Here is a 27,394-nt window from a genome sequence, read left to right as displayed (position 1 = left end):
AAGGTCTGTGCTGTACCATGAATGACGTTTCTTCATGGAGAGCAAAAGTCCCAGGTTTCCCCTCACATGCTCTCATTTCTACTAAACAGTGGGAGGAGGACAAACCACTAGCCTGTAGCCAGACAGCCAGGAGTGTGATGGCTTGGGGGAGTTCTGTGTTTCTCAAAATGTAAAGAAGGTTGTGGGGCCTCATCTGGAAGGAGCAGCGATGGCTACAAGAGGTGAGAAAGTACCAGAACTCCTCTTCCAAGCCAGGAGAAGAAGCAGAGGGTATTAGCGTTGCTGAGTCTTCCTCTCATCTCTGTCCACTGTCTTAGGAGGAGCCACAGAAGAAGGAGGAGGAGCCCTAGGGAGGCACTAGGAGTTGGTGCTGCAGGGCAAGGAGCAGATGAGCAGAGTCTCAAGGCAGCACTTCTTTGAGCAGCCACCAGGAGGGAGAGCAATGAGCAGTCTTTGTAAAGGCACTGCCTCCCACTGCTCGTGGCCAGAGAGGTACTCAGCATCTCCTTCCTCTCAAGCCAAGGGAGGGCTCAGACCATATAAGGCTCTGGGCAGAGTTGGTATAGGGGAAGGGGCTCAGGATTCAGTTGGTTTCCATCAGACTTCATAACCTCCCAAGAATCACTGCTTTCTAGTACAGAGTCCCCCATTCTGTAGGTCTTGTGGCAGCTTACAGGCTAACAAATTTATTTGGGCATAAGTTTTCATGGGCTAGAACGCACTACATCACATGCGTGGAATGGAAAATACAGGGCAGGTATAAATACATGAAAAGATGGGAGTTGCCTTACCAAGTGTGAGGTCAGTCTAACAAGACAATTCAATTAACAGTAGGATGCCAAGGGAGGAAAAATAACTTTTGTGGCCCATTCAAACACTTGACAAGAAGGTGTGAGTAACAGTAGGGGGGCATTAGTATGGGGAAATTAGGTTTAGGTTTTGTAATGACCCAACCACTCCCAGTCTTTATTCAGGCCTAATTTGATGGTGTCCAGTTTGCAAATTAATTCCAGTTCTGCAGTTTCACGTTGGAGTCTGTTTTTTAAGTTTATTTGTTGAAGAATTGCCACTTTTAGGTCTGTTATTGAATGACCAGGGAGATTGAAGTGTTCTCCTACTGGCTTTTGAATGTTTTAATTCCTGATGTCAGATTTGTGTCCATTTATTCTTTTGCGTAGAGACTGTCCGGTTTGGCCAATGTACATAGCAGAGGGGCATTGCTGGCACATGATGGCATATATCACATTGGTAGATGTGCAGGTGAACGAGCCCCTGATGGTGTGGCTGATGTGGTTAGGTCCTTTGATGATGTCCCTTGAATAGATCTATGGACAGAGTTGGCACCGGGGTTTGTTGCAGGGTTTGGTTCCTGGGTTGGTGTTTTTGTTGTGTGGTGTGTAGTTGCTGGTGAGTGTTTGCTTCAGGTTGGGGGGCTGTCTGTAAGCGAGGACTGGCCTGTCTCCCAAGGTCTGTGAGAGTGAGGCATCGTCCTTCAGGATAGGCTTTAGATCCTTGATGATGCGCTGGAAAGGTTTTAGTTGTGGGCTGTAGGTGACACCTAATGGCGTTCTGTTACTTTCTTTGTTGGGCCTGTCTTGTAGTAGGTGACTTCTGGGTACCCTTCTGGCCTACTGTTACTCACACCTTCTTGTCAACTATTTGAAATGGGTCACTCTCATTACCACTACAAAAGTTATTTTTCCTCCCTTGATATCCTACTGTTAATTGAATTGTCTTGTTAGACTGACCTCACACTTGGTAAGGCAACTCCCATCTTTTCATGTATTTATACCTGCTCCTGTATTTTCCACTCCATGCATCTGATGAAGTGGGTTCTAGCCCATGAAAGCTTATGCCCAAATAAATGTGTTAGTCGCTAAGGTGCCACAAGGACTTCTCGTTGTCTTTTTGATACAGACTAACACTGCTACCACTCTGAAACCATTCTGTAGGTGTGATCTCTGTTCTTCTTTGGGTGCTTGCTCATGTCCATTCCATTGTAGGTTTGTGTGCTCACCACATGCGCCGGTGCCGGAAGTTTTTCTCTCAGTGGTATCCATAGGGTTCCGGCTTTGGCGCCCTCTGGAGTGGCGCGTGTATGCACCAGTATAAGGGCCACCGCCGGGGCCCCCTTACCCCTTCAGTTCTTTCTTACCACCAGCAATAGTGCTGAAACTTCCCTTGCCTCGGTAAGCTTTACCTTTTACTATTTTGATTCTGCTGTCCCAAAGGACATCCAAAATTGCGTTTCAAGAATGTGTGCAAGCGAGACGTCAAAGAAATGGACATGGATGTGACAACTGGGAAGATCGTACACAAGACCGCAGTCTTTGGAAACAAGAGCTTAACAAAGGTCTCCAGATTTACGAGAGCAAAGCAGTCCAGCTTAGCAGAGGAGAAAAGAGCTCACAGAAGGCAGAGCCCAAAGGGTTGGAACATCACCTTTAAATGTGACAGATGCGGCAGAGATTGTCTTTCTCGAGTGGGTCTCTTCAGCCACAGCCTCAGCTGCCATAAAACCAACTGAGTAAATTCTTTACCTCTTCTAGTAGGAAGAGAGCCTGAGACATAAGTCCTTGTATTAGAGGCCTGGTATGAGGCAGGACCTGCTCACAGAATCTGGCAAGAACAGGGCTGATATTGCAGAAATACACATTCCTAAGAAGTGCAAGGCACAAAGTATTCACACAAGCACATCCCGATATCAAGTGGTACCAGAACATCCCAATATCAAGGATGGTACAAAAACATTCCCCAAGGATAACAGGAACACACTGACCCCTCCTAAAAGATAAGGTAAGGATGACAGTACGTAATAAAGATGTTTTGATCAAGCCAACATGTATAAAGTAATGGGTGATAACTAGCCATGTCAGGGGGCAGTAACTAACAATGTCAGAGGCAGTACATAACTTGTTTATATCAGGGTATAAAGATGTATCTCGGAGGGAGTATCTCTGTCCAGCCAAGGGGGGAATGGAAAGCCCTGCCATTCACTGAGCTGCATCCATTGTCATGGACATACATGTTTTAGTATCCTCGTAGAGTCTGCCAGGTGCTATTACCGTGCTTTGTCAACAATAAACCTGGCCTGGTGTCTTAACAGATCTTGTGGTCTGTTCACTCGAGGTCTGCTGTGCCAACTGTCTGCACAGATTTGGGGCAGCACAGAGGAAGAACACACACACGCAGCTGAACATCTAACCACACCTCTCAGTGGCGCATGGTCACTCATGGTCACTCACTTGAGAGACCCATGGTCTCTCAAGACTGAAGGATGCCTACTACTATATATAGTTGTTATAGTGATTTTCCTATATAGTTTAATAGTTCCCATAGTGTTTAGTATAGAAGTAGTTTGTTAGTCTCCTATGGAACTTAGCCCAGGCTTTAAGCCTTGTGATTGCTGCAAAAAAAAAAAAAAAAAACCCACTATGCCTCTCAGTAATCCCTACCAAATCTGTCTATGGTGCTTGGGGAAAACCCACGTGAGCGACTAGTGTCGCATCTGTAAAATTTTCAAGCTGCGCACCAAAAAGGTGCAGGTATTTGGTTTTGAGTACTCCTTATGGAGTTGACTCTCGCAGTGGCCTCGAACCGGCCAGATCAGACTCCGCCCTGAGCATCGCTGATTTGGTGCGAAGCGCACTGCCGGCACCAACCTTGGACTGGCACCGATCTTGGTCCCCATTGCTGGCTAAGAAGCAGAAAAAGCCTGGGAGAGGGCGGTCTACTACATCCTGTAAGAGGAAGGAGAGAGCCGGAGGTGAACAAAGATCCACGCAGGACACCTCATCTCCTCTGGACCATAGCCAGGCTCCAGCATCCAAGGAGCTGTCGAGCCCCCCGAGACCTGTCCACCACCCCAGGAAGCATCAGGAGCATTCAGCATCTGGCTGTGCTGTCCACACCGGAGGCATTCCAGGCCACTAAGGACATATTGTCCCTTCCGCACCAGCCAGTGAGATTGTTCATTTTCGGGGCAAACCCACCTTGGGGCTCTTTCAGTCTCCACAGCACTACTCCCCACTGCAGGCAGCATCCAATTTCTGCCAACGGTCTCCAGAGCAGCGCCACCGGCCCGCCGATATGAGTTGGCTTACCTGCCAGAGTTCCCGGCTCCACGCCCTGGACTTTAGGCACCGCTCTCCAGGATCCCTGTATTGATCGCCAACTGTCTGGCGTAGACCCACAGGCGCATCACCAGCCCCCAGAGGGCTGGCACCGGTACCCTGAGCGTCTCCATTGCTCTTGAGACTTGCAGCACTGATCCCTTGAGTCGCAGCTCCGGTCTCTGGAGTCTCATCACCGATCTGCAGATCGTTGATACAGGTCTCCAGAGGCCCATTGCTGGTCTCCGGAGTTGAGACGCGGGTCTCCCTGCTCCTGTTCCCATTCCAGGTCAACGGAGCGGCACTGCTCTCGGAGCGTGAGGCGTCGATCAACGGATTATCGTCCCTGGAGATGCAGCACTGAGCGCCGACATCCTGACACCAGTCCACAAAAGAGGAACATGGGGACAGCCAGCATGGAACGGGCAGGCTGGTGGCAGCGGAACTGCCCTGGTCCCTGAAACAAGTTTCTTCCTCAAGCTTGGACAGCGAGGAAGGCGCATTGCCTGCGGGCCAAGGTCATCTGCCAAGAGCATCGGGATTACCCCCGGCATGCCAGTGAGCGTGTGGCCGCAGAGCTAGTGGCTGGCTCTGTGGCACCACCCTGGGGGTTTTCTCAGATGTCAGTCTCAGGGACATCTGAGCAGCAGTCGACAACAGTTTCTCGCCCGTCCCCTGACTCAGAGGAGGAATCAGAGTAGGGTCCCCAAAAGCAGCCAGCCTCAGCCGAGGCTCCCCCGGCAGGCCTTCCTTCTCATCCTCTACACCTGATGAGGCGGTAGCGGGGCCTTCCCACACGGTTCCCCAGGATGATATAAAAGCTCACCAAGAGCTACTTAAAAGGGTGTCAGTGAACTTGGGGCTAGAGGCTGAAGAGTTGTTGGAACACTCCGATGCCCTGTTTGACATTTTGAGTGCGGCCGCCCATGGGTGGCAGGTGTCATAGGCTGGGGGAGGTTGTGCCTCCCAGTACAGCCAGGCATGGCCCCGCCCATGCACTGCCCCCAGGCCCCCCTCTGTGGCTCCCCTGGTGTGGTGGCCCCAGCTGGGGCCATGCAGCCTGCCCTCCTGGCATTCCGGGGCAGGAGCTGCGCCGCCCGCCCTCTCAGTGCTCCGAGGCTGGGACTGCACTACCCATCCTCCTGGCACTCGGGGGCTGGGGCCGCGCAGCCCGCCCTCCCGCCGCTCTGAGGCTGAGGCCATGCTACCCACCCTCCGGTGCTCCAAGGGTGGGCTGGGGCTGTGCCACCTGCCACTCTGGGGCTGGAGTCTCACAGCCCGCCTTTCCAGGGCTAGGTGGGGGCAAGCCTGGGGCAGGGGATGGCGGCCATGGTGGGGAGGCTCTGGGCTCCGGCGGGGGGTGGAAGAGGCAGGGCCTTGGGCGGAAGGGGCGGGGCTGGGAGCTAGCCTCCCCCAGCTGGTGGTTCACACGCCACCCATGTGGCCGCCCCATCTAAGGTGGCCTTGCCCATCCACGAGTGAGTGGTGAAACTGATCAAGACCTTGTGGCAAACTCCCTCCTCCAAGCAGGTGGAGAGGAAGTATTATGTCCCGGCCATGGGCTTTGAATACCTTTATACCCACCCCTTCTCATTAGCATCTGCTTGCTCAGGAGGTGCAAGGTCTTCTGTGGGTGGGGGCCATGGAGGAAGTTCCACAGCATTTGTCACCAGTTCTGCTCTCTGCAAGATCTTGACAATGGCTCACTATCCAATGCCTTCCTCCTGTCATGGTCAGGTGACCTGATGTATGCCTTCCCACTAGTCCCACTGATCCCACTATTTTTTTTTATTCCAAAGGCCAGGGGAGTTCTACACCCCATTCTTCACCTGTGAAACCTCAACAAGTACTCAAGAAGTTGAAGTTCCACATGGTCTCCCTGGCCTCCATCATTCTCTCCCTGGATCTGGGAAACTGCTTCACCACCCTCGATCTGAAAGATGCTTACTTTCATATTTTGATATTTCACTGTCACAACAGGTTCCGACGAGTCTAACAGTTCACAGTGCTCCCATTTGACCTAGCTACAGCACCAGGGGTATTTACAAAGTGCACGGCGGTAGTCGCAGCCTACCTCAGACGTAGGGGTATCCAGATCTACCCGTTCCTTGACAACTGGCTCATGAAGGTTCGCTCCAGGGACTATGTCCAATGCCATGTCACAATGCTGCGAGCCAGCTGTCAAGCACTGGGCCTGTTGATAAACAAACAAAAATCAACATTGGTACTGGTGCAGAGGACAGAATTTATCGGAGCAGTACTCGACTCTAGCTGAGTCAGAGCGTTCCTGCCAGAGGCAAGGTTCAGGGCTATATCAGATCTGATAACCCAGGTCACTGCCCACTCACCACAGCCCGAGACTGTCTTAGGCTATTAGGGCACATGTTTGCATACACTTACATTGTCCAGTACGTGAGACTTCACCTCCGACCTCTCCAGATGTAGCTGGCATCGGTCTACTCTCCGGCCAGACATCACCTGGACAAACTTCTCATGATCCCGCCACGGGTACTCACCTCCCTGCAGTGGTGGTCCAACCTGAATCTGGTGTTGGAAGGTGTGCTGTTTGTGAATCTGTGGCCCACAGTGTCTCTAATTTTAAACTCAGGGGCTATGGTCTCAAGAGGAACTGTTACTGCACATAAACGTCAGAGAGCTCAGGGCTATCCGCCTGGCTTGCAAAGTGTTCCTTCCCCATCTGTCCAGTTGTGTGGTGCAGGTGTTGACAGACAACACAGCCTCCATGTTCTATGTCAGCAGACAGGGAGGAGCTCAATCATTGGCCCTTTGTCAGGAAGCCCATCAGCTGTGTGACTTCTGTATCCAACATGCTATCCACCTGGAAACCTCACACCTCCCCGGCATCAGGAACATGCTGGCGGATCGCCTCAGCAGATCCTTTTTTTCTCACCATGACTGGTCCCTCCACTCAGAGGTAGTCAGGATGCTCTTCAAGAAGTGGGGAACTCCCCTAGTGGACTTGTTGGCCACCAAACAGAAAATGTCACCAGTTCTGCTCTCTGCAAGGCCTTGACAATGGCTCACTATCCAATGCCTCCCTCCTGTCGTGGTCAGGCGACCTGATGTATGCCTTCCCACTAGTCCCTCTGATCGGCAAGGTCCTCTTGAAGATCAAGAGAGACAAGTCATTATGATCGCCCCAGTTTGACCTCGCCAGCATTGATTCAGCATGCTCATGGACTTAGCAGTGGCAGCCCTGTGGACACGTCCCAGCCACCTGGACCTGCTCTCTCAGAATCATGGACGATTACTATACCCGAACCTCACCTCTCTCTACCTCACAGTGTGGTTGCTGAGTGTCTGAACCCTGAGGAACAAGCCTGCTCTAGTCAGTTGCAGCAGGTCCTCTGGGAGAGCAGAAAGCCCTCTACCAGGGCGACATACCTGGCAAAGTGGAAGCGCTTATCCTGATGGGCATTGGAGCGGAATATCTCTCTGATCCAGTCGTCTCTACCATCCATCCTAGATTACCTTCTTCACTTAAAGCTTAGATTACCTGCTTCACGAGGGCCTTGCATGTTCATTGATCAAGGCCATATCAGCCTTCCACCCTCATGTCCAGGAGTAGATTGGTATTCTCGCACGAGATGATGATCAGGTTCATGAAAGGCCTTGAAAGACTTTTTCCACTGATTTGGGACCCAGTTCCCCAGTGGGATCTCAACCTAGTCCTCTCCAGACTCACTGGCCCTCCCTTCAAACCTCTGGCTTCCTGCTTGTAGAGGAGCGGGACTCACCCCTGCGGCGCCTCCTGCTGGTGACTCTGGGAATTAGCTCTTCCAGCATCCTGGAGCACCCTCTGCAGGCTGGTGATCCGCCTGTCCTCCGGCCCCCGTTTCCCTCCCAGACCCTGGTGCCCTTTTATCTGGGTCTCCCCTCCCCAGGGAACCCCCACTCATTATCCCTACCTCACCTCAGAATAAGGCCACTGTCAGTCACCAACTAGCCCCCGCTCCCTGGGGCAGACTGCAGTATAGGCCACTCATCACAGGCAAGGTTGGGTTTGGACCTGCTGCCTTGGCCTACCCCAGGCTGCCCTCTGCAACCCCCAGTACCCCTTGGCCTCCTACTAGGCCGCAGCCTGGGACTTTCCAGGCTGGAGCTCCCCAGCTCCTCAGCCTTTCCCCAGCCCTGCTCCACTCAGGTATTTTGTCTCTAGCTCATGCAGCCAGGCCCTTCCCCCTCTGAAAGCAGAGAGAGACTGCTGAGCTCCTGGCTCCCAGCCTCTTATACAGGCCAGCTGTGGCCTGATTGGGGCATGGCCCAGCTGTGGCTACTTCCCCAATCAGCCCAGCTTTTAGAGCTGCAGCCCTCTGCCAGGGCTGTTTTAAGACCTTCCAGGCAGGAGCGGGGTAACCGCTACAGTGCTCCCTTTCACACCTGTCATGGAAGGTTGCATTCCTTGTAGCTATTACCATGGTGAGGTGAGTCTCTGAGATTAAAGCCCTCACATCAGAGCCGCTGTACATGGTGTTCTACAAGGATAAGGTCCAACTGCATCCCCATCCGGCCTTCCTGCCAAAAGTGGTGTCACAATTCCATATCAACCAGGATATCCTCCCGGTGTTCTGTCCAAAGCCTCACACATCCAACAAGGAGAGGCATCTGCACACCCTTGACATCAGGCATTCCCTGGCTTTCTACCTGGAGCGCACCAAGCCCTTCTATAGATCTACTGAACTCTTCGTTGCAGTGGCTGACAGGATGAAGGACCTCCCAGTGTCTTCTCAGAGGATTTTGGCTTGGATCGCCACCTGCATCCGTACTTGCTACGAGATAGTGCAGTGCCTCTACCAGTAGTGACGGCTCATTCCTCAAGGGCTATCCAGGACAACCGTAGAGCCACAAAGTGGTCATTGGTACACACGTTCACGACGCACTATGCCATCACCCAACAGGCCCAAGATGATGCTGGCTTTGGCAGAGCCATGTCCATGAACTCCTACCTGCCTCTGGAGGTACTGCTTGGGAGTCACCTACAATGGAATGGACATGAGCAAGCACTTGAAGAAGAAAAGATGGCTACCTTTCATAACTGTTGTTCTTTGAGATGTGTTGCTCATGTCCATTCCATGACCCACCCTCCTTCCCCTCTGTCGGAGTTCTGGGAAGAAGCAACTGAAGGGGGGGGCGGCGGCAGTGCCCCTAATACCAGCACATACATGCGCTACTCCAGAGGGTGCTGGAGCCGGTCCTCTACAGATACCACTGAGGGAAAAACTTCCGGCACTGGTGCATGCGTTGAGCGCACACACCTACAATAGAATGTAGATGAGCAACACATCTTGAAGAACAACAGTTACGAAAAGTTACCCTCTTTTTCTCATTCCTACGTGTGTGACCTTGCGTTTGGCTGTGTCAAAACATGTTTTGTTTGATTGGACCTGGCTTACCAAGCAATCACGGTCACACTCTATCAGTGACCCGCTGCTGTCATTATTTACCACCTCACCCAGCTTTGTGTCATCTGCGAACTTTATCAGCAATAAGCTTATACTTTATTCCAGAGTATTGATAAAAATATTGAGCAGCATAGGGTTGAGAACCAATTCAAACAGGACCCCTCTGGAAACACAACTCACTGATGTTTCCCCGGTAATAATGAAGGACCAGATTCTAAGATGGTGAAAAGTGGCATAGCTCCGTTTAAGTCAATGTGTCCACATCAGTTTACACCAGCTTGTTGTGGCTTAGCGGCAGGGTTCCTCCCTCTCCGAGTCCATGGGAGGCCACTCTGCCTCACTGTGTCTCAGCATGTCGCCTATCGTGGGGAATTAGTGGGGCAACAAGAGTCTATAGCTTCGGTCTGTGTTCAAGGGGGTGAGCAACAGACACAGTCAGGTAGCCCAGGCCCTTAGTCAGGACAGGGTAATGAGTCTATAGCTCGGGCCTGTGGTCAGGGCTGAGCAAAAAGTGGAGTTAGCTAGCCCTGGGCTCTCAGTCAGGGCAGGGCAATCAAGGTCTATGGCTCGAGCCTGTGTTTAGGACCAAGCAGCAATGGGTTCAGGCATCCTATCTCCTGTGGATGGCCGACAAACTCTGGCCTCTTGGCCGAGAAAGGGGGAGACTGCCACCCCAGAGTTGGGGTGGCCAGGGAGGACACAGGCCCACCCACTCCACTGCGTCCCAGCCCAGGGCCCTAACAGTGGAAGAGTGGTCTGCCACGGGGTCAGCAGGGATCCTGACTGCAATATGCTGACCTAAACTCAGGTAGTGCTGCAGCCAGACTAGGGTCAGCTGTCCCTGGGCTACTTCCTAACTCCCCCTCGGGTTGTACCTGGGTCTGTAAAGGGCTCTCCAAGTCGTCAGGGTAGAAGACCTGTGGCAGTCCTGGCAACTTTTCCGTGGGCTGGGCAACATTTGGCTCTGGAGGCCCTGGCCAGTCCTCAGCTCCCCAGGGGCCTGCAGCAGTCTCCCTGCTGGGGATCGAGCAGGAGGCGACTGTCTACTCCGGAGGCTGCAGCCCAACTGAGCTCCCTGACCCGCTTTTTCTACTTCCTGTCCCGTCCCGTCCACTGACTTCCAACAGGATGGGTGAGCACAGCCTGACTCCGTTCACCAGGGCTCAGTGAGAGGTTCCTCCCCCTGCGGGTCCGTGGGAGGCCACCCCGCCTCACTACACAGCTGAAGAACTGCACTGTGTTTTGAGATCTATCAGTTAGTAGTATTTGATCGATTTAATAGGGACCATATTGATTTTTGTATAGTGTTATTTTTAATTAGAATGTTGTGTTGGCTATTTCTGCAGCAGTTAAATCATTCTGCAGTGGAAAAGATTTTGGCTCCGATACAGGGTCTTTCATTCTTGAGGCATCTAATTAGATACTGCTAATGGAGTAGCTGCTAGGGAACACTGCAGCAGTCATGTGTTCACAGTAGCTTGCACACAGACTTTCAACATTAGCATCTGTTTTATGAGGTGATGGAACGTTAGTCAGGGTGTCATGCTTTATGCACTATATTTGTTAAAGTTCCCTTGAGCTTTACGTTTTACCGGTGATAGCCACCTGCGACTGACAGAAAGCAGTGGGCTTAACAACTCCTCTTCCCAAAATGGCACTTCTTAAAGCGAAGCAGCCATTTTCTCCGCTTCCCCCTAAGTCAGTGTTTCCCAAACTTTAGACACCGCTTGTGTAGGGAAAGCTCTTGTTTACCTGCCCCGTCCGCAGGTTCGGCCGATTGCGGCTCCCACTGGCCGCGGTTCGCTGCTCCAGGCCAATGGGAGCTGCGGGAAGCAGCGGCCAGTACGTCCCTTGGCCCGCGCTGCTTCCAGAAGCTCCCATTGGCCTGGAGCAGCGAACTGTGGCCAGTGGGCGCCGCGATCAGCCAAACCTGCGGATGGGGCAGGTAAACAAACCGGCCCGGCCCGCCAGGGGCTTTCCCTACACAAGCAGCGTCCCAAGTTTGGGAAACACTGCCTTAAGTAATTTATAGCCTTATTGTCAGACTTGGGCATAAACCCAGCTGTTGGACTGGAATCTGTGATCACCTGTCTCAGATTTGTGCTGCAAGGTAATCCATACTCACCATTTGTTGGTGACCTGGTTTCATGTACAGTATAATGTTGAATTCAGTGAGACTGTTTGTTGATTTCCCTTTTGTGTGATGTGATTTATTTTTCCCTTTTCAGAGCTCTACAGGGGAGAATGCAGATTCTCAGCTGATGGCCATGCCAAACACAGACCCCAGCATCAGGTAAGGTAGGAAAAATCCTGTCCATCTGGATTAGTGGTGTTTAGATATTCTGTTTGGTTATTACCTTACACTTACCTGTTCTCTCGCCCACCTCTGAATACCCCATCAGGCTCTCATAATTTGCCTCAGACTTCCTCTACCTCTACTGGCAAAACTACTGACCCTTATTAAACTAGTGTATTTGAACCTTTCTGTTCACTCTCTGGGGCGTTTAAGTTGGAGAGACCCTAGTATTATGGCTCTACTTTCTCCTTTTCCCGTAGGGTTTCTAACAATGACTCTTTGAATCCTCTCACTCCACTGAGTCCCCTCCTAAGAAGAGAGAACCTTCAGAAAAAAGCATAGGGCCGGTCTCGGTGAGAAGTCCATCCATCAATCCAGTCCCCAAGCTAGGAAGATGCCTGGAGGACTCTCCAGGAATATTCAAGTGCTCAAGAAGGCTACAAAGTGTAGAAGCTCCAATAAGGGAAGGGTTTCTTCTCCTTGAGAGCATTCCAGGGACCCTCAACATGAGAGAGATGGCTTCTGTGCTAGATCCAAGAAAACCTATAACAGACAAATAGCTCTCTCATCTCCTACTGATCCTCCCTGCCCACTCTCCTTTGGAGGAAGGGGAGTTTTCAACGTCTCCTCCTTTATGGAATCCAAGACAGCGAGACCAAAAGCAAATTGATAAAAAGAAAACCTGTTTTACTGGACCAAAAAGATATTGTCTCACCCACCTTGTCACTCTAATATCCTGGGACCGATACGGCTACAACAACACTGAAAAAAAAAAATAGAAAACGTCCTTTTTAAGAAGGCTTCCAAACCAAACCCAGCCAGCAGAGTTTCTGATTGTAGAAAGAAGGCAGGCTTTCTCCCTTTCCCTTAGGTCAGGGAAGGAGCAGCTTCACCAATTCATAAGGCCCTTACCTCAGAGCCTTGAATCTGAGCAGGCAAAGTCTCTAGAACTCATATCAGGTTTATTGATTAAAAGTATAGCCAATTGACTGACTACACTTGTGTTTTGTTATGAAAAATGTTCAAGAGGCCAAATAAGCAAACTTAGCCAATTTTGTTGCTAAAAGTAAACAACAGTACAGTTTAGGAAAGAAAGAGTTACTATATTACTGATCGTTCTGGGTAAGTGTTTCTCAGAGAGTGCCAGTTCACATTACACAGAAGGTGTGCTCCCTAAATAGGTCCCCAAACTACCTATATTTACAGTAGACCTCATTACAAATTAAAAGCACTCTATACGTCACCCAAGACTAATCTTCACCAATCAGCTTGTTAGCTTCTTTTTCTGGTACCATGGCATACCCCTTATCTCTTGTTTTTGAATACAGCATTCCAAACCAGTTGGGCTGTACCAGGTAGAACATAAGAACAGCCAATACTAGTTCAGGCCAATGGTTCATTTAGCCCAGTATCCTGTCTTCCAGTAGTGGCCCATACCAGATGCTTCAGAGGGACTGAACAGAACAAGCAATCGTCGAGTGATCCGTCCTCTTGTTGTCCACCCCCAGCTTCTTGAAGTCAAAAGCTAGGGAAACCCAGGAAATGAGGTTGCATCCCTTACCATCTTGGCTAATAGCCTTCATGAACTTATCTAATTTTATTTGAACCCTGTTGTGTTTTTGGCTTTCACAACATCCCCAGGCAATGAGTGCCACAGATTGTTGTGTGAAGAATCAGAGAGGTAGCCGTGTTAGTCTGAATCTGTAAAAATCAACAGAGGGTCCTGTGGCACCTTTGAGACTAACAGACTTTGAGACTTGCATCTGAAGAAGTGAGGTTCTTACCCACGAAAGCTTATGCTCCCAATACTTCTGTTAGTCTCAAAGGTGCCACAGGACCCTCTGTTGCTTTTGTGTGAAGAAGTACTTCCTTATGTTTGTTTAAAATCTGCTGGGTGACCCCTGGTTCTTGTTATGTGAAGGAGTAAATAAAACTTTCTTATTCATTTTCTCCATACCATTCATGATTTTATAGACCTCTATCATATCCTCCTTTAGTCGTCTTCTTCCAAGCTGAACAGTCCCAGTCTTTTTAATCTCTCCTCTTATGGAAGCTGTTCCATACCCCTACTCATTTTTGTTGTCCTTCTTTTTGTATTTATCAACATTGAATATCATCTGTCATTTTGTTGCCCATTCACCCATTTTTTGGAAATCCCTTCGTAACTCTTTGAAGTCAGCTTTGGACTTAAATATCTTGAATACGTCATAGGACTGGACGTGACCTTGAGTGGTCATCTAGTCCAGTCCCCTGCACTCATGGCAGGACTAAATATTATCTAGACCATCCCTGATAGGTGTTTGTCTAACCTGCTCTTAAAAATCTCCAATGATGGAGATTCCACTGTGACACTCTATACCTCGGGGGTTTTGTAACCCCCATATTCCTCATCTATATATAATTGTGATATTGCATATAAAGCATGTCATGTGACGTATCAGGGGAAAGGTTATGATCTGCTGAAATCCATTGTCCTATCTAAACATGTGTATCATTAATGCATATAAAATTATAAGAATTGTGTTGTATAGTTTTCACTAAAATATGCTGTGGGTTTGGGAAGCACCCAGATACTAGCTCTCCAAAGACAATGACAAGGGAGGTAACCAAGGCCTGGGTGGGTGCTGACCAGACACCACCAGCCATTGTCCAGCAGAGGAGTTACAATTCTCACTCACAGGAGACACACTGGGGTATTGCTGAGTCACAAGATGAAGCAATGCCTACCAGACATGCCTGGACTTCCCCAAGCACATGGACTAAGGGTATAAAACAGAGCACAGTGGCCCCATGCTTCGCCTTTTCTCCTTCCCCACGTATGCTGAAAGCAACAAGGATGCTCAGAAGACTCCAACAGAGGAGACTGGCCCAGGTTTCAAGCATAACACCTGTGTCCTATGAACTGCAATATCCGGTAGGGTGAGAAAAACTGTTTAATCTAGATGTTGCTCAGTCTAATAGGGTTGAGAGTTTAGACTGCATGCTTGTATTTTATTTCTTTTGGTAACTAACTCGGACTTCTTGCCTATCACTTAAAATCTAGCTTTTGTAATCAAGAAACTTCGTTTACTGTTTATCTTTACCAGTGAGTTTGCCTGAAGTGTTTGGTAAATCTGCTCAGGTTTACAAGGGCTGGTGTATGTCCACTTTCCATTGATGAAGTGGTGAACCAATTAATAAATTTGCACTTCTCGTCTTGAGCAGTGCAAGACGGTGTATTCCTGGGATACAAGGTTGGGAGCTGGGGGAATTTGGCTGGTACCTTTCTCTGTGTGATTCGTGAGTGGCTCTGGGAGCATTCATGCAATCTAGCTGGGTGTGGGGCTCCACATGCGGTTGCGCTGAATGACAACAGCACCTGGAGGGGTTTGCTACTTGTCACTAGCAAAGCATTGTGAGAGACAGCCCAAGCTGGAGAGTTAAGGGGGCACAGCGGTCCCACCGTCCCAGGCTACACCTTGGGATCCCGTCACATCCACTACCTCCGTAGGCAGTTTATTCCAGTGCTTAACCACTCTGACAGGAAGTTTTTTCTAATGTCCAGCTTAAACTGGCCTTGCTGCAGTTTAAGATCATAATATTGTATCGTCTGCAAATTTTGCCACCTCACTGTTTGGCCCTTTTCCCAGATCATTTATGAATATGTTGAATAGCACAGGTCCCTGTACAGATTGCTGGGAGACACTGCTATTGACCTCTTTCCATTTGAAAGCTGACCATTTATTCCTACCCTTTGTTTCCTGTCTTTTAACCAGTTACTGATCTGTGAGAGTTTCTTTCCTCTTATCCCATGATTGCTTACTTTGCTTGAGAGCATTTAGTGAGGGACCTTGTCAAAGGCTTTCTGAAAGTCTAAGTACCCAATATCCATTGGCTTTCTGTTGTCCAGATGTTTGTATACCCCCTCAGTAAATTCTAATAGATTGATAAGGCATGAGTTCCCTTTATAAAAGCCATGTTGACTCTTCCCCAGCAAATCATGTTCATCTATGTGTCTGAAAATTCTGGTTTTTTTTTTTACTATAGTTTTAGCCAATTTGCCTGCCACTGAGGTTAGGCTTATGGGCCTGTAATTGCCAGGATCACCTCTTGAGCCTTTTTTCAAAACTGTCATCACATGAACTATCCTCCAGCCATCTGGTACAGAAGCTGATTTAAGCGATAGGTACACACCACAGTCAGTTCTGCAATTTCACGTACGAGTTCCTTCAGAACTCTTGGGTGAATACCATCTGGTCCTGGTGACTTATTACTCTTTATCAGTTTTTTCCAAAGCCTCAATCTGGGATAGTTCCTCAGATGTGTCACCTAAAAAGAATGGCTCAGGCGTGGGAATCTCCCTCACATCTTCTGCAGTGAAGACCGATGCAAAGAATTCATTTAGCTTCCCTGCAATGGCCTTCTTGTTCTTGAGTGCTCCTTTAGCACCTCGACCATCCAGTGGCCCTACTGATTGTTTGGCAGGCTTCCTGCTTCTTACATACTTAAAATTTTTTTGCTATTAGTTTTTGAGTCTTTGGCTAGCTGCTTTTCAAATTCTTTCTTGGCCTGCCTTCTATTTTCTATTTTAAGTGGGATTTAACTTCCAATTTTTAAAGATGCCTTTTGCATCTACCCTCTTCTTTTACTAACTTTTTAACTAACTTTCTCATTTTTGTGTAGTTCCCATTTCTGAAGGAAACGCTCATGTATCTTGATTTTGATAGGGTTATATTTGCTAGTGCCAAATGCTGTGTTTAGCTTTGGAAGGTATTATGGGAAGTATCACTGTTAATATAAGTGGGCAAGAGTGAACTTAACTTTATGCTAACATTTATATATAATATTAATGTGAGTGTAATACTGTGATGAAGTGGGAATTTTCTGTAATATTTTTGACACCTTATGTGTGCCTCAGTTTCATTATATTTTGTATTGCTACCCAGTGGGGGAAAGAGAACTAAGTTTGAAACTGCCTGAAGTCATTTCCATAGGAAGAAGGAGGTGGCATTACCACCTCTTTCGGCAAGAAGGAAGATATATGAATTGGTATTACTTCCTTATCTACTCAACTTTCTCAAACGATGCTGCTCCAAAGCTGGGGGTGTAGCCCTAATGTTGTGGATCTGTGACAGTTGGTGGGAGAAATCGGATGCTGAATCAACCCATAGTATTTTGCAGTAAGTGACTTGCAGCAGTGGAAACAAGGTTAGTCAAAGGAAACATCAAGAAAATGGTGTATAACCACCACTGTGAGACGGTCATCATAAACTTGTGCAAAGAGAGAGGGTTAAGTGTTGGGAAGTTCAACAAGGTGCAGCTTATTGCATGGCTGGAGAAGGATGATCGGACCAAGACGTTGTTTCCAGACACAGGCAGGGTTCCCAGAGAATCGGAGAGTGACACAGGCAGCAGCAGGGCATCCTCAAGACCTGGTTCCCCAGTCAGCATGGTGTTCTCACAACCCAGTTGCCCTTGAATAGATTAGAAGTAGTGGGAGTTGGAGCTAAGAGCAAACGAGCTAGCAGATTGTGAGACGCAGCAAAAATATGAAGAATGGTGAAAACATCAGGCGAAGCAATGAAAGCATGACCTGGATATGGAGAAGCAGAGGAGCAAGAGGTCCCATAGAGGGGTAAGTGGTGAAAGACCCCAGAATGCCAGTTCTTCAGGGAGCCTAGACACCAAATTGTTGCCCCAGTTTGAGGAGGCAGGCGGAGATATAGATGCCTACCTCACTGCCTTTGAGAAGGCTTACAATCTGGTTGACTCCCTTACTTAGTTCTAAAGCTATAGAGGCATACAGCCAGATGGGCAGAGTTGATGGAGATTATGAACAGTTTAAAAGGTGTTACTGCTAAAGTTTGCATTCACACCTGAGGCTTATAAGAAATAGTTTCAGGGGTGTGCAAAGGACCTACGATGTAGCATATATGGAAACCACCATGCTGATGGGAGTATATCTTCACAAATGGAATCATAGAATCATAGATTATCAGGGTTGGAAGGGGCCTCAAGCGGTCATCTAGTCCAACCCCCTACTCAAAGCAGGACCAATCCTCAACTAAATCATCCCAGCCAAGGCTTTGTCAAGCCTGACCCTAAAAACCTCTAAGGAAGGAGATTCCACCACCTCCCTAGGTAACCCATTCCAGTGCTTCACCATCCTCCTAGTGAAAAAGTTTTTCCTAATATCCAACCTAAATCTCCCCCACTGCAACTTGAGACCATTACTCCTTGTTCTCTCATCTGCTGCCACTGAGAACAGTCTAGATCCATCCTCTTTGGAACCCCCTTTCAGGTAATTGAAAGCAGCTATCAAATCCCCCCTCATTCTTCTCTTCTGCAGACTAAATAATCCAAGTTCTCTCAGCCTCTCCTCATAAGTTATGTGCTCCAGCCACCTAATCATTTTTGTTGCCCTCCGCTGGACTCTTTCCAATTTTTCCACATCCTTCTTGTAGTGTGGGGCCCAAAACTGGACACAGTACTCCGGATGAGGCCTCACCAATGCCGAATAGAGGGGAATGATCATGTCCCTTGATCTGCTGGCAATGCTCCTACTTATACAGTCCCAAATGCCATTAGCCTTCTTGGCAACAAGGGCACACAGTTGACTCATATCCAGCTTCTCCTCCACTGTAACCCCTAGGTCCTTTTCTGCAGACCTGCTGCCTAGCCATTCGGTCCCTAGTCTGTAGCAGTGCATGGGATTCTTTCGTCCTAAGTGCAGGACTCTGCACTTGTCCTTGTTGAACCTCATCAGATTTCTTTTGGCACAGTCCTTTAATTTGTCTAGGTCCCTCTGTATCCTATTCCTATCCTCCATCATATCTACCACTCCTCCCAGTTTAGTGTCATCTGCAAACTTGCTGAGGGTGCAATCCACACCATCCTCCAGATCATTAATGAAGATATTGAACAAAACCGGCCTCAGGACTGACACTTGGGGCACTCCGCTTGATACCAGTTACCAACTAGACAGGGAGCCATTGAGCACTACCCGCTGAGCCCGATGGGATAACGGTGCAGGTGGAGGATATGTATAAATCCTTGACAAAGCCCTGGCTGGGATTATTTAGTTGGTGTTGTTTCTGCTTTGAGCAGGGGGTTGGACTAGATGACCTCCTGAGGTCTCTTCCAACCCTAATCTTCTATGATTCAATGATGGTGAAGTTGGAAAAATCTGAGATGTGTTACCATGAGCTTAAAATGTAGTTAGTAGACAGGAAGACTAATGGGCTATATAATGCAAGCTGGTTGGCACATGGACAGTTGGTCTGAGTATGAAAAGAGACCCAACGGGACTCCCCTAAGCATCTGTCCTGGGATAGGGAACCAGTAGAGGTACCTGAGAAGTGGGATTCAGGTACACCCACAGTGGTGGGGAGCAGCTGACCCAGGTAGCCCCTGCTAAGAGATTGTAAAGACCTGAGATGAGACATTTGTAGGAAACCGAGTATAATGCCTAAGGATTGATGAAGTAAGGTTTGCCCGGGACAGAGAGACGGACACATACTCTATGCAGCCAAGAAAGCAGCCAGCAGTTCAGGCTCAGAGAGTAAATTATGTGACAGAATTTTTAAAAGGGAAGATATGAAACTGTTCTGAACTGTGGATTAGAAACTGTGCTGTAAGAATCATGGAAGTGCCTGGTAGAACAGGTACCAAGGTGATGAGAAATATGCTGGATCATCTATGGATAACAATTGTGGGTTTGAACTTCCATGGGTCACTGGGTAAAATGACCCTGCTTAGTTTGCTGTCGAAGGAGGAAAAGATATCACAAAGTGGGAATTTTCTGTAATATTTTTATGAAGTCTGTGTGTGCCTCAGTTTCCCAGATATTTTGCATGAATACCCTGTGGGGAAAAAGGACTAAGTTTGCTCTCAGGGCAGGCTGAGAGATATACATGTATGTGTGTCACCTAGCTGTCTGAGCCAAAACGGGTCATTTAAAAAGGACCGGCCGAGGCCCATTCTGAGAAGACAGTGGAAAACCCAATCATCAGGACATTGACACCTAGCATCCGGTGACCCAGTAAGGAAGGGATTTTCCCCGCCTCTCAGCAGGGAAGCTGAGCATAGACCCCAGCTCGAGAACAAAGGATTGGAAGGTGTGAGATGAGGGATAAGTGTTGGATTCTGGAGGAAGCTGGAGGCTCTCTCACTTGGGAACTAAGACGATGATACGGAGAGAAAAACACAGAGCCTGAACATGAGTTCACTACAGCTTGGCTGGGCTCTGGGCTGACCAGAATGGACTATGCTTTAGCCTTTATTTCTCTGTGCTAACAAACGGGCATCCTGTGCTGTGTTCTAGTGGACTAATACAGGCTACTGTTTGACAGTGTTGTTGGAGTCACTGCGAATACTTGCTGAGGTGCATTAATCCCTGAAGGATGGACGAGTCTCAAGCAGGAATCTGTCTTAGTTGGACTTGCTGAACCGAGCTCACGGGTGAAGCAGGAGGACTGAAGCCCAGAGGTTCAGTCAAGGAGGCGGTGAGGCCACTGTTGTCTTAACAGGCTAGCGATCTGGAGTCCAAGGGGTTCTGCAACCCATAGCAGCCAGCATGGCTTCTGGTCTCTTCTCTCCCTCACTCAGCTTCCATGTCCTGTTCATCTAGCTTAGCCCCAGAGAGGGCTCCTTGATTGTGCCCAAGCTGTTTTGGCTGTAAGCGCCAGACTGTCCCTTAAAGGGGCACCCCACCATAACTCCCAAGGAAGAGATGGAGGAATGAGACCCAGTAGACTAGTCCCTCCTGAATTCTTGGAGGTGATGTTTAAAAGGGTCTCCATTACGCTAGGACTCCAAGCCTAGCAGACAAAGGAGAACAAGAAAGGTCAGAATGGAGGATGGACCTTTTTGGTGGAAAGGCTCAAAATGAGACTAAGAAAACTATGTTCTTTCCCTCGCATTCCTTGTTTGAAAGCAGGATCAATCTGAATGGGAAGAGCCAGCTACAGACAGATATTCGGAAAAACAGGCTCCCAAGTTCTGTCATTTCCCCTAAGATAAATGACTCTCTCCAAATTCCTTACACAGTAGACACAAGCCTACTATTTTCCTGAACACCAAACCAATAGGCATATTGAGGCATCCCTCAGAAAATGTATGAAGCTTTAACTATCGTCCTTCAAGTATACATCTCTTCCGAGGCCCTCACAAGGCCATCTGGCTTAGACAAATGACTAGAATGAATCTAATAATGAGTCAAGTCTGTACTCCATAAGATCACCCTGGCAGCCTCTTATATATTGGAGCTTCCTTGGATGCTCTGAGAGCCTCATCCAGGAGTGGTGTTCAGGAGGCAGCTCTGCCTTTATTCCTGGTAGTGAGTTGACCAAGAAATCTATGCCTTTTTTGTGGAGACCTTGTAGACACTGCCAAGCTGCCTTTTACCTTGGTCCTGACCTCTCCAAGAGATGTTCAGGGAAGGAGAAGTGTCAGAGTCACAGCAGTTCTATGAAGTGACTGTGTCCTGGAATTGATAAGATCCCAAAGAGCAGGTTTCTCTTCTCTCTCAAGCCTCCAACAATTGGATGCACTGAGCCATACTGAATGAAATAAAGCAGCTGTCCCAGACAAGACAATAAAAGGGAAGATGAGAGATTTCCCTTGTTCTGCTCTATTGTATTTGTATTGCCCAGGAGGCACAGCCTGTGGGAAACTATAATATATCTAAAGTCTCTCTACAGATGCATGGAAAATCTTGGAGACTTCTGGTACGGAATCATGGAAGCCTTGTATGTGGATGGCCATATGGCTTCCCTGCCTATCCAGATCAGGAACTTTCATTGCAAGTTCCTTCATTTCTACTATCGGGGTGATGCTGGTCTCTGTCACTCTTAGTCATGGGAATGGCTGCCCTCTACTCTAAAGGAATTCATTTGGAAAGCGGTGACTGAAAAGGACCGTACAGTCTGGTGGGAACCACGTGAATGTGAGCTCCCCCAGTGATGCTGTGGCTGAAGTGACTAACATGATCAAAGGATGCATGGCCGGGGGAATATCAAGCAGGAGAAAGAGATGATTTACACCTCTGTATAGAACACTGGTGAGATGAGTAGTGGCATACTCCCTTCCCACTTTAAAAAGGAAGTTGCCAAATTGGAACAGATTCAGAGAAGAGCCACAATGATGATTCCAGGTCTGAAAGACCTGTCTTACAGTGAGAGACTGAAAAAGCTCAGTCTTTTCAGCTTGTTCAAGAGAAGGTTAAGAGGTGACTTGATGAGAATTTATAAGCACATACACAGGGGAAGGGGTGTCAGATAATAAAGGGCTTTATGGATTTCCCCCCTCTTCCTCTACTACATGCTGGTAAAAGGTGTATTTGTGCAGTCAGTACATACACCAATGTATCAGACTTCTCATCCCTTCATGGCATGGATTTATCATAAATATAGTCACCTTCTATGGTGGTGGTGGCCTGTGATAATTGAGCACATTTTAGATATTAAAAAGAAATGCTGCTTTCCTTTCAGTGTAAGGCCTGATTCAGTAAAAAGCAATGTGCCGGTTCTAAAAATTCCAAAGTGCTTGGCATTTGGATATACAATGTAATGAGGTGCTTTTCAGTAGTATGGTAATCTATTACTATAGCAATGGGTAGTGTTGCCTCTATCTCCAGACTTCTTTTGCCAGAGTCCCTTCCTTTGCTCTTGTTCAGCAGCCCTCACTGTGAACACTTAAATGCTGAAAGGCAGGGGGTTAATCCACTGAGGTTACTTAGAATCTGACATCTGTATTAGCATGGTTCCATGGAAAACCTCTACCAGCAGAGCATTGGAAAGGTCCCATGGATTCTACTGGGTTTTGAATCAGAGGCTAATGAAGAGGTTGGTCCAGAGTTTGAAGAGTGTTTATTCTATTTCTGATCTAGATTTAGTATGTTTTGTGAGGAAGCGCTGAACCTGTTTATTTTGAGGAATATATTTTCTCTTTTCAATGTGTTTTATTGTATAATATGTTTGTGATGTCTTTTATATTGTAAGACAGATACTATGTCTCAGTGCTAGTGTCATGGTCCTATTATGCCTGCTGCTTATTGCTATTTGCTATTAATTATTATTATTTGCTTACACCTTCATTCCAATTGAAAGGGGGACCACCCCCTTTATCGTCTAAAATGCTGCCATTTCTTGCTCCTAGCTCCCATGCCAGCCCATCCTTCCCCCACTATTAAAAATCATATTTCTAAAGGTTTGTTTCAAAAAACCAACATACCCTGCTTGGGAAATTAACCCCCACCACCATGGACTTAATATGTTATGCCCACAGCACTTTCTTATCACCTAATCTTCAGACTGCCCTATGATAGGGTGGGATCCTGCTAGGCTAGCAGTTGCTAGCAGCAGGAGGTAGTGCCACATAGTATCACAGCAGAGAGATCACTTTGTAACGTGTTTGTGCCCTGAGCTGCATAAGTAGCACACTTTAGAAATATAAAACCAAACTAATCCATTGCTTCCATTGCACTTTAAAGTGGGTCAGTAAAAGCAATGCTATCATCTGAAAATCCAAGACAATGGTATCTGCTTATAGAATGCAGTACTGCTTTGTGCCAATATGCTATGGTATTACCACAGCAAATACACCGCTACCTCGATATAACGCGACCCGATATAACATGAATTTGGATATAACGCAGTAAAGCAGTGCTCGGGGCGGGGGGGGGGGGGTCTGCGCACTCCGGTGGATCAAAGCAAATTCAATATAACGCGGTTTCACCTATAACGCGGTAAGATTTTTTTGGCTCCCGAGGACAGCGTTACATCGAGGTAGAGGTGTACTGCAAGCAGAAGATGTGCCACTAAAGCAGAACTTCTTGAAAGTTAAGCTATGCTGAAATCCAGTGAATTGTATAAATCAGTCCCTCAAATTAGAGAACATATTTATTTCTTAAAAATAAATTAGGGAAAACTTTTGATAGCAACATGTCATGGGAATTTCTCACTGTCCTACAAGAGCAGTGAGGCAGTGCTGTCAGAGTCAGGAAAGCAGGTATTTTTGCTCAGAATATTTTAAACATGCTGAAGAGAACTCTCATCCCCAGACCCATGATAATATGTAAATCTAGACTTGCAGAAGAGTAGTAGCTAGGATTCCTAAGTTCTGTTCTTATTCCTGCCTCTGGTTTACTCTTACCTAATGTTCATATAAATGTTCTTAGTGCCAGATTTTCAACAGATTGGCATCCAGCAGCCCTTATTGTATGCCCACTTGTTCATAATCTCTATTACACAAGGTCCAGATGACAATTGGAGCTGCTGCATGCTGAGCTCTTTGAAAATCTAGCCCTTAAAGATGGTATCTCACTTAAGGTTCTTAACTCCCCTCTTTATTTCAGCAGGAACTCAGGGAATGAGCTGCAGGTGTATTATGCCTCTCTGAGAAATTACCAAGACTTCTTTGAAGCTATTCACAGAAGGGGGGATACATTCTACGTGGTATCTTTTCGTAGGGTAAGTGCAACACACATTCAGTATTGAACTGGTAAATGGGGCATTGGTAAAGATCATGATGATTCAGCATTTGGTCCTTGAGATAGGGGAGGAGTGCTAGTCCACAGTTGAAGTTGAAGCTAATTTACCTTTTTAAGTCTGATTTTTTTCAAAAATCCCTTGTTTTACTGGAAAAAAAACAATCTACCTGAAATTGCACATGCCACAATTCTTTCCAGGATAGAAGTTGTCTGGAAAGTCCGGGAAGAATCACACAAGGAGTTTCAAAGATACAAAGTTTGATTTTTTTACTTGTTCCCTTTTTTACAGATGTTTTCTAAACTGTTTTGGTTACTATATTTCCTAATTCATGTGGAAGCTTCACTTCATCTCCAAGTGTCATTACTGAATGGAAGTGTCTTTCATGGGATTTGAGGAGGTGCTTGTAGCAATTATGGAGTGGTCACTAATGAGATGAACCTAAGTGATGAATGGATATGGTTGTTTCACAGCTTCTAGTGTTCTCAAGGTGTCACAACCGGGGTACAGCTAGTCTTGCGTGGCTAAAATGATGGTGTATTTCCATAGCTTAGACCTTTTTAGGAAGGTTGTAGGGTGGCACTCTCATTTGGAATCCCAAACTTTCTATGGGTCTTATGTAAACTGCAGCATTGTTTTAATGGGTTTTGGATAAAGCAAATGACGGATTTTTTTTTCTGTCTTAAATATTGGTTACAGTTTTTTTTTGTCTATGACTATTACTGAATAAAACTTGGTTGCAAACTTAGCCCAAAGGATAACTTGTATTGTGTCAGTGCAGGGAAGATTTTCTCTCTTTTGAGGACTGCTAGTAAATCCATAGAATGTAGTTTAAATCTGGAGTGCACTAGAACTGGATTGCACTGTTGCTAAACATTGATCCAGCTCCTGACTCATGCTGGGATCAGTTTAATTGTTAAGCATCAATCTTTCTTAACAAGCCAGACATTTGTGAGCAGACTGACTGCTCTGCATTCCAGCCAGTGATGGACTTTATCAGGTGTTAGAGGAATAACTAGTCTTGTAAGTAAACTCAAAAGGTACCATTTTTGAGTTTCTAATGGAGCTGCTGATCACGCCTGATCAGTGATGTTAAAAATCAGATTGCAGATTCACATATCTGCAATCTGATTAGTAACCACTAGTTCTAAGGCTTCCCAGCTAGAGATCCATACCCCTCAAGGAGTAGGTAAAGCACCAGTGGCAGTCCTTAGCATTTACCAGGTTTCAGCAAAAGCTGTTCACACAGTTCTCATCGAGCTGAATGTGACCTTTGCTACTTCACAGGCTTTCTGGGGGATAGCTGTGCTCTTCTTCCAAGGGCTGTCATCCTGTTCACTTTTCCAGATGTTGTACTGCTGCTTCTGCTGATTGCAAAGGGAAGAGCAAAGAGGGCCATTCAGAGGGTAGGACCCATATAGCCAAACACAGGTAATATTAAACAAGAAGACATGTGCTAGAAGTATGCTGAAAGCATATGTAGCACACATCTGTACCAATGCTATTATTAAAGCCATCCAGGAGTGTCTGTATTGTCCATGCACCTCGTTGCACTAAACCTTACAAGTGCTTTGGAATAGTGTGAACAAGCAACTGACTAGAGGATCCGTAAGGACTCGCAACTGTAAGCCATTGGGCACTGTGGTCCTGACACTGAATATTCAGCCTTTCCTAAAAAGGCTCTTTAAAGAGATACCCACTGAAAATCAGCTCGGCACGCGTGCCATAGGTTGCCTACCCCTGAGATACATTATCAAAAGGCATGTTAGGAAAGTGATTATTTTTAAAATCTTATTTTTCCCAGCCTCAATAATTCTTCTTCACTGTATGTCCATGAGAATGTGTGTTTGATCTCTGATTACATCCCATACTTCACTGGGCCTCTCTACAGAACTTTCGGTTATCGTGTGAGGTTTGTGTCTGTAAAAATCTCAGACACAATCAAATAGTGACATTCTTACTGGAATTGAGGGTTTTGTGTTGAATAAGGCTTAGTTTCCAGGCTTGTGTCACAAGGTTGGAATTTTGTTATTAAATGCTTGGCAAGTGCATCTGTTCTTTCAGCAGTCCCTAACAGCAGAAATATAGTTAGAATGAGACTTGAAATAGCTTTGGGTGGGATGGTTAATTATGAAACTTTCTGAAGCAACTTCATAACAAAGAGCAAAATTGTATTTGTCAGGCTTTTCATCTTCTGCAGTTGCTTGTCATGGGCCTACCTGAATACACTAGCCAGTTCATGTATTCTGTTTAGATTGTACGCACTGGCAGAAAATGATTAGAAAGAGGCACTGACTTCCATTCTGACTTGCAAAGCCATGCTTTAAATGCTTAATTTTTTTTGTATTTGATGAAACTCCTGCTTGTAATACATCAGAGCCAAACAAGCGATTTTTCTTTTACCAAACATAAAGTCTCTTAGGGTTAGGGTTAAGCAAGTAGTATGTCTATTTTGTGAATGAAATGTTTTAGTCTATGTCTTCACTATACTTTTGTTGGTATAACTTATGTTGCTCAGGGGTGTGAAAAAGAATATATACCTGAACGACAGAAGTTGCACCAACAGAAACACTGGTGTGGACAGCGCTATGTCAGCGGGAGATGCTCTCCCACCGACATAGCTATCACCTCATTGAAGTTGCTTTAATTATGTCGACAGGAAAGCTCTCTCCCGTCAGCATATAGTGGCTACATGAGTGACCTTATAGCGGCGCATCTGCATTGGTACAGCTGTGCCGCTTACTATTTAGATCCCTTTGTAAGTGAAAAGGAAAAATTCCTACACATGCCCTGGGGTGTAGTTACCAGGAACTCAGCCTGGGAAGTTTCCTTTCTTCATTAGGAATCACTGTCCCAAACTCCTTCTCACTGAGGTTTCACATTTCATTGTGTAATAAGTATTGGAAAAATATTTTTTCTGAAACTATTCCCTCTGGAGGGTCAATACACTTCTTTTCAGATAAGTCATCAGTAAGGATAAGATTTTTGTCATAGAAGTCACAGATTCCATGACTTTCAGAGACCTCAGTGACATTTTCCCTTCCCTGGGGTAGCAGGGCTGGAGCTGTCAGTCAGCTGGGGCCCCGGAGCTCCAAG

General features: G+C 47.0%; 1 protein-coding gene across 22 annotated transcripts in view; it reads left to right on the top strand.

The window, feature by feature from the left end:
- The window catches only part of ATF6 (activating transcription factor 6), a 357,879-nt gene that overhangs the window by 184,844 nt on the left and 145,641 nt on the right, over nucleotides 1-27,394 (top strand). For 14 of the 22 annotated variants that reach the window (XM_065555763.1, XM_065555770.1, XM_065555757.1 and 11 more), the window contains 2 exons: nucleotides 11,764-11,828; nucleotides 24,166-24,280. In XM_065555763.1, the coding sequence (XP_065411835.1) occupies nucleotides 11,764-11,828; nucleotides 24,166-24,280 (180 nt within the window). Of the gene's footprint in view, nucleotides 1-11,763; nucleotides 11,829-12,091; nucleotides 14,746-24,165; nucleotides 24,281-27,394 lie in introns of all 22 variants that reach the window. The other 8 variants (XM_065555761.1, XM_024111594.3, XM_065555752.1 and 5 more) reach the window with 3 other exon arrangements.

Source organism: Chrysemys picta, chromosome 8 (genome assembly GCF_011386835.1).
Source record: "Chrysemys picta bellii isolate R12L10 chromosome 8, ASM1138683v2, whole genome shotgun sequence".
Classification (NCBI taxonomy): Eukaryota; Metazoa; Chordata; order Testudines; family Emydidae; genus Chrysemys; species Chrysemys picta.
The sequence above is the reverse complement of the archived record's forward strand: the minus strand, read 5'-3'. Positions and strand labels throughout refer to the sequence as shown.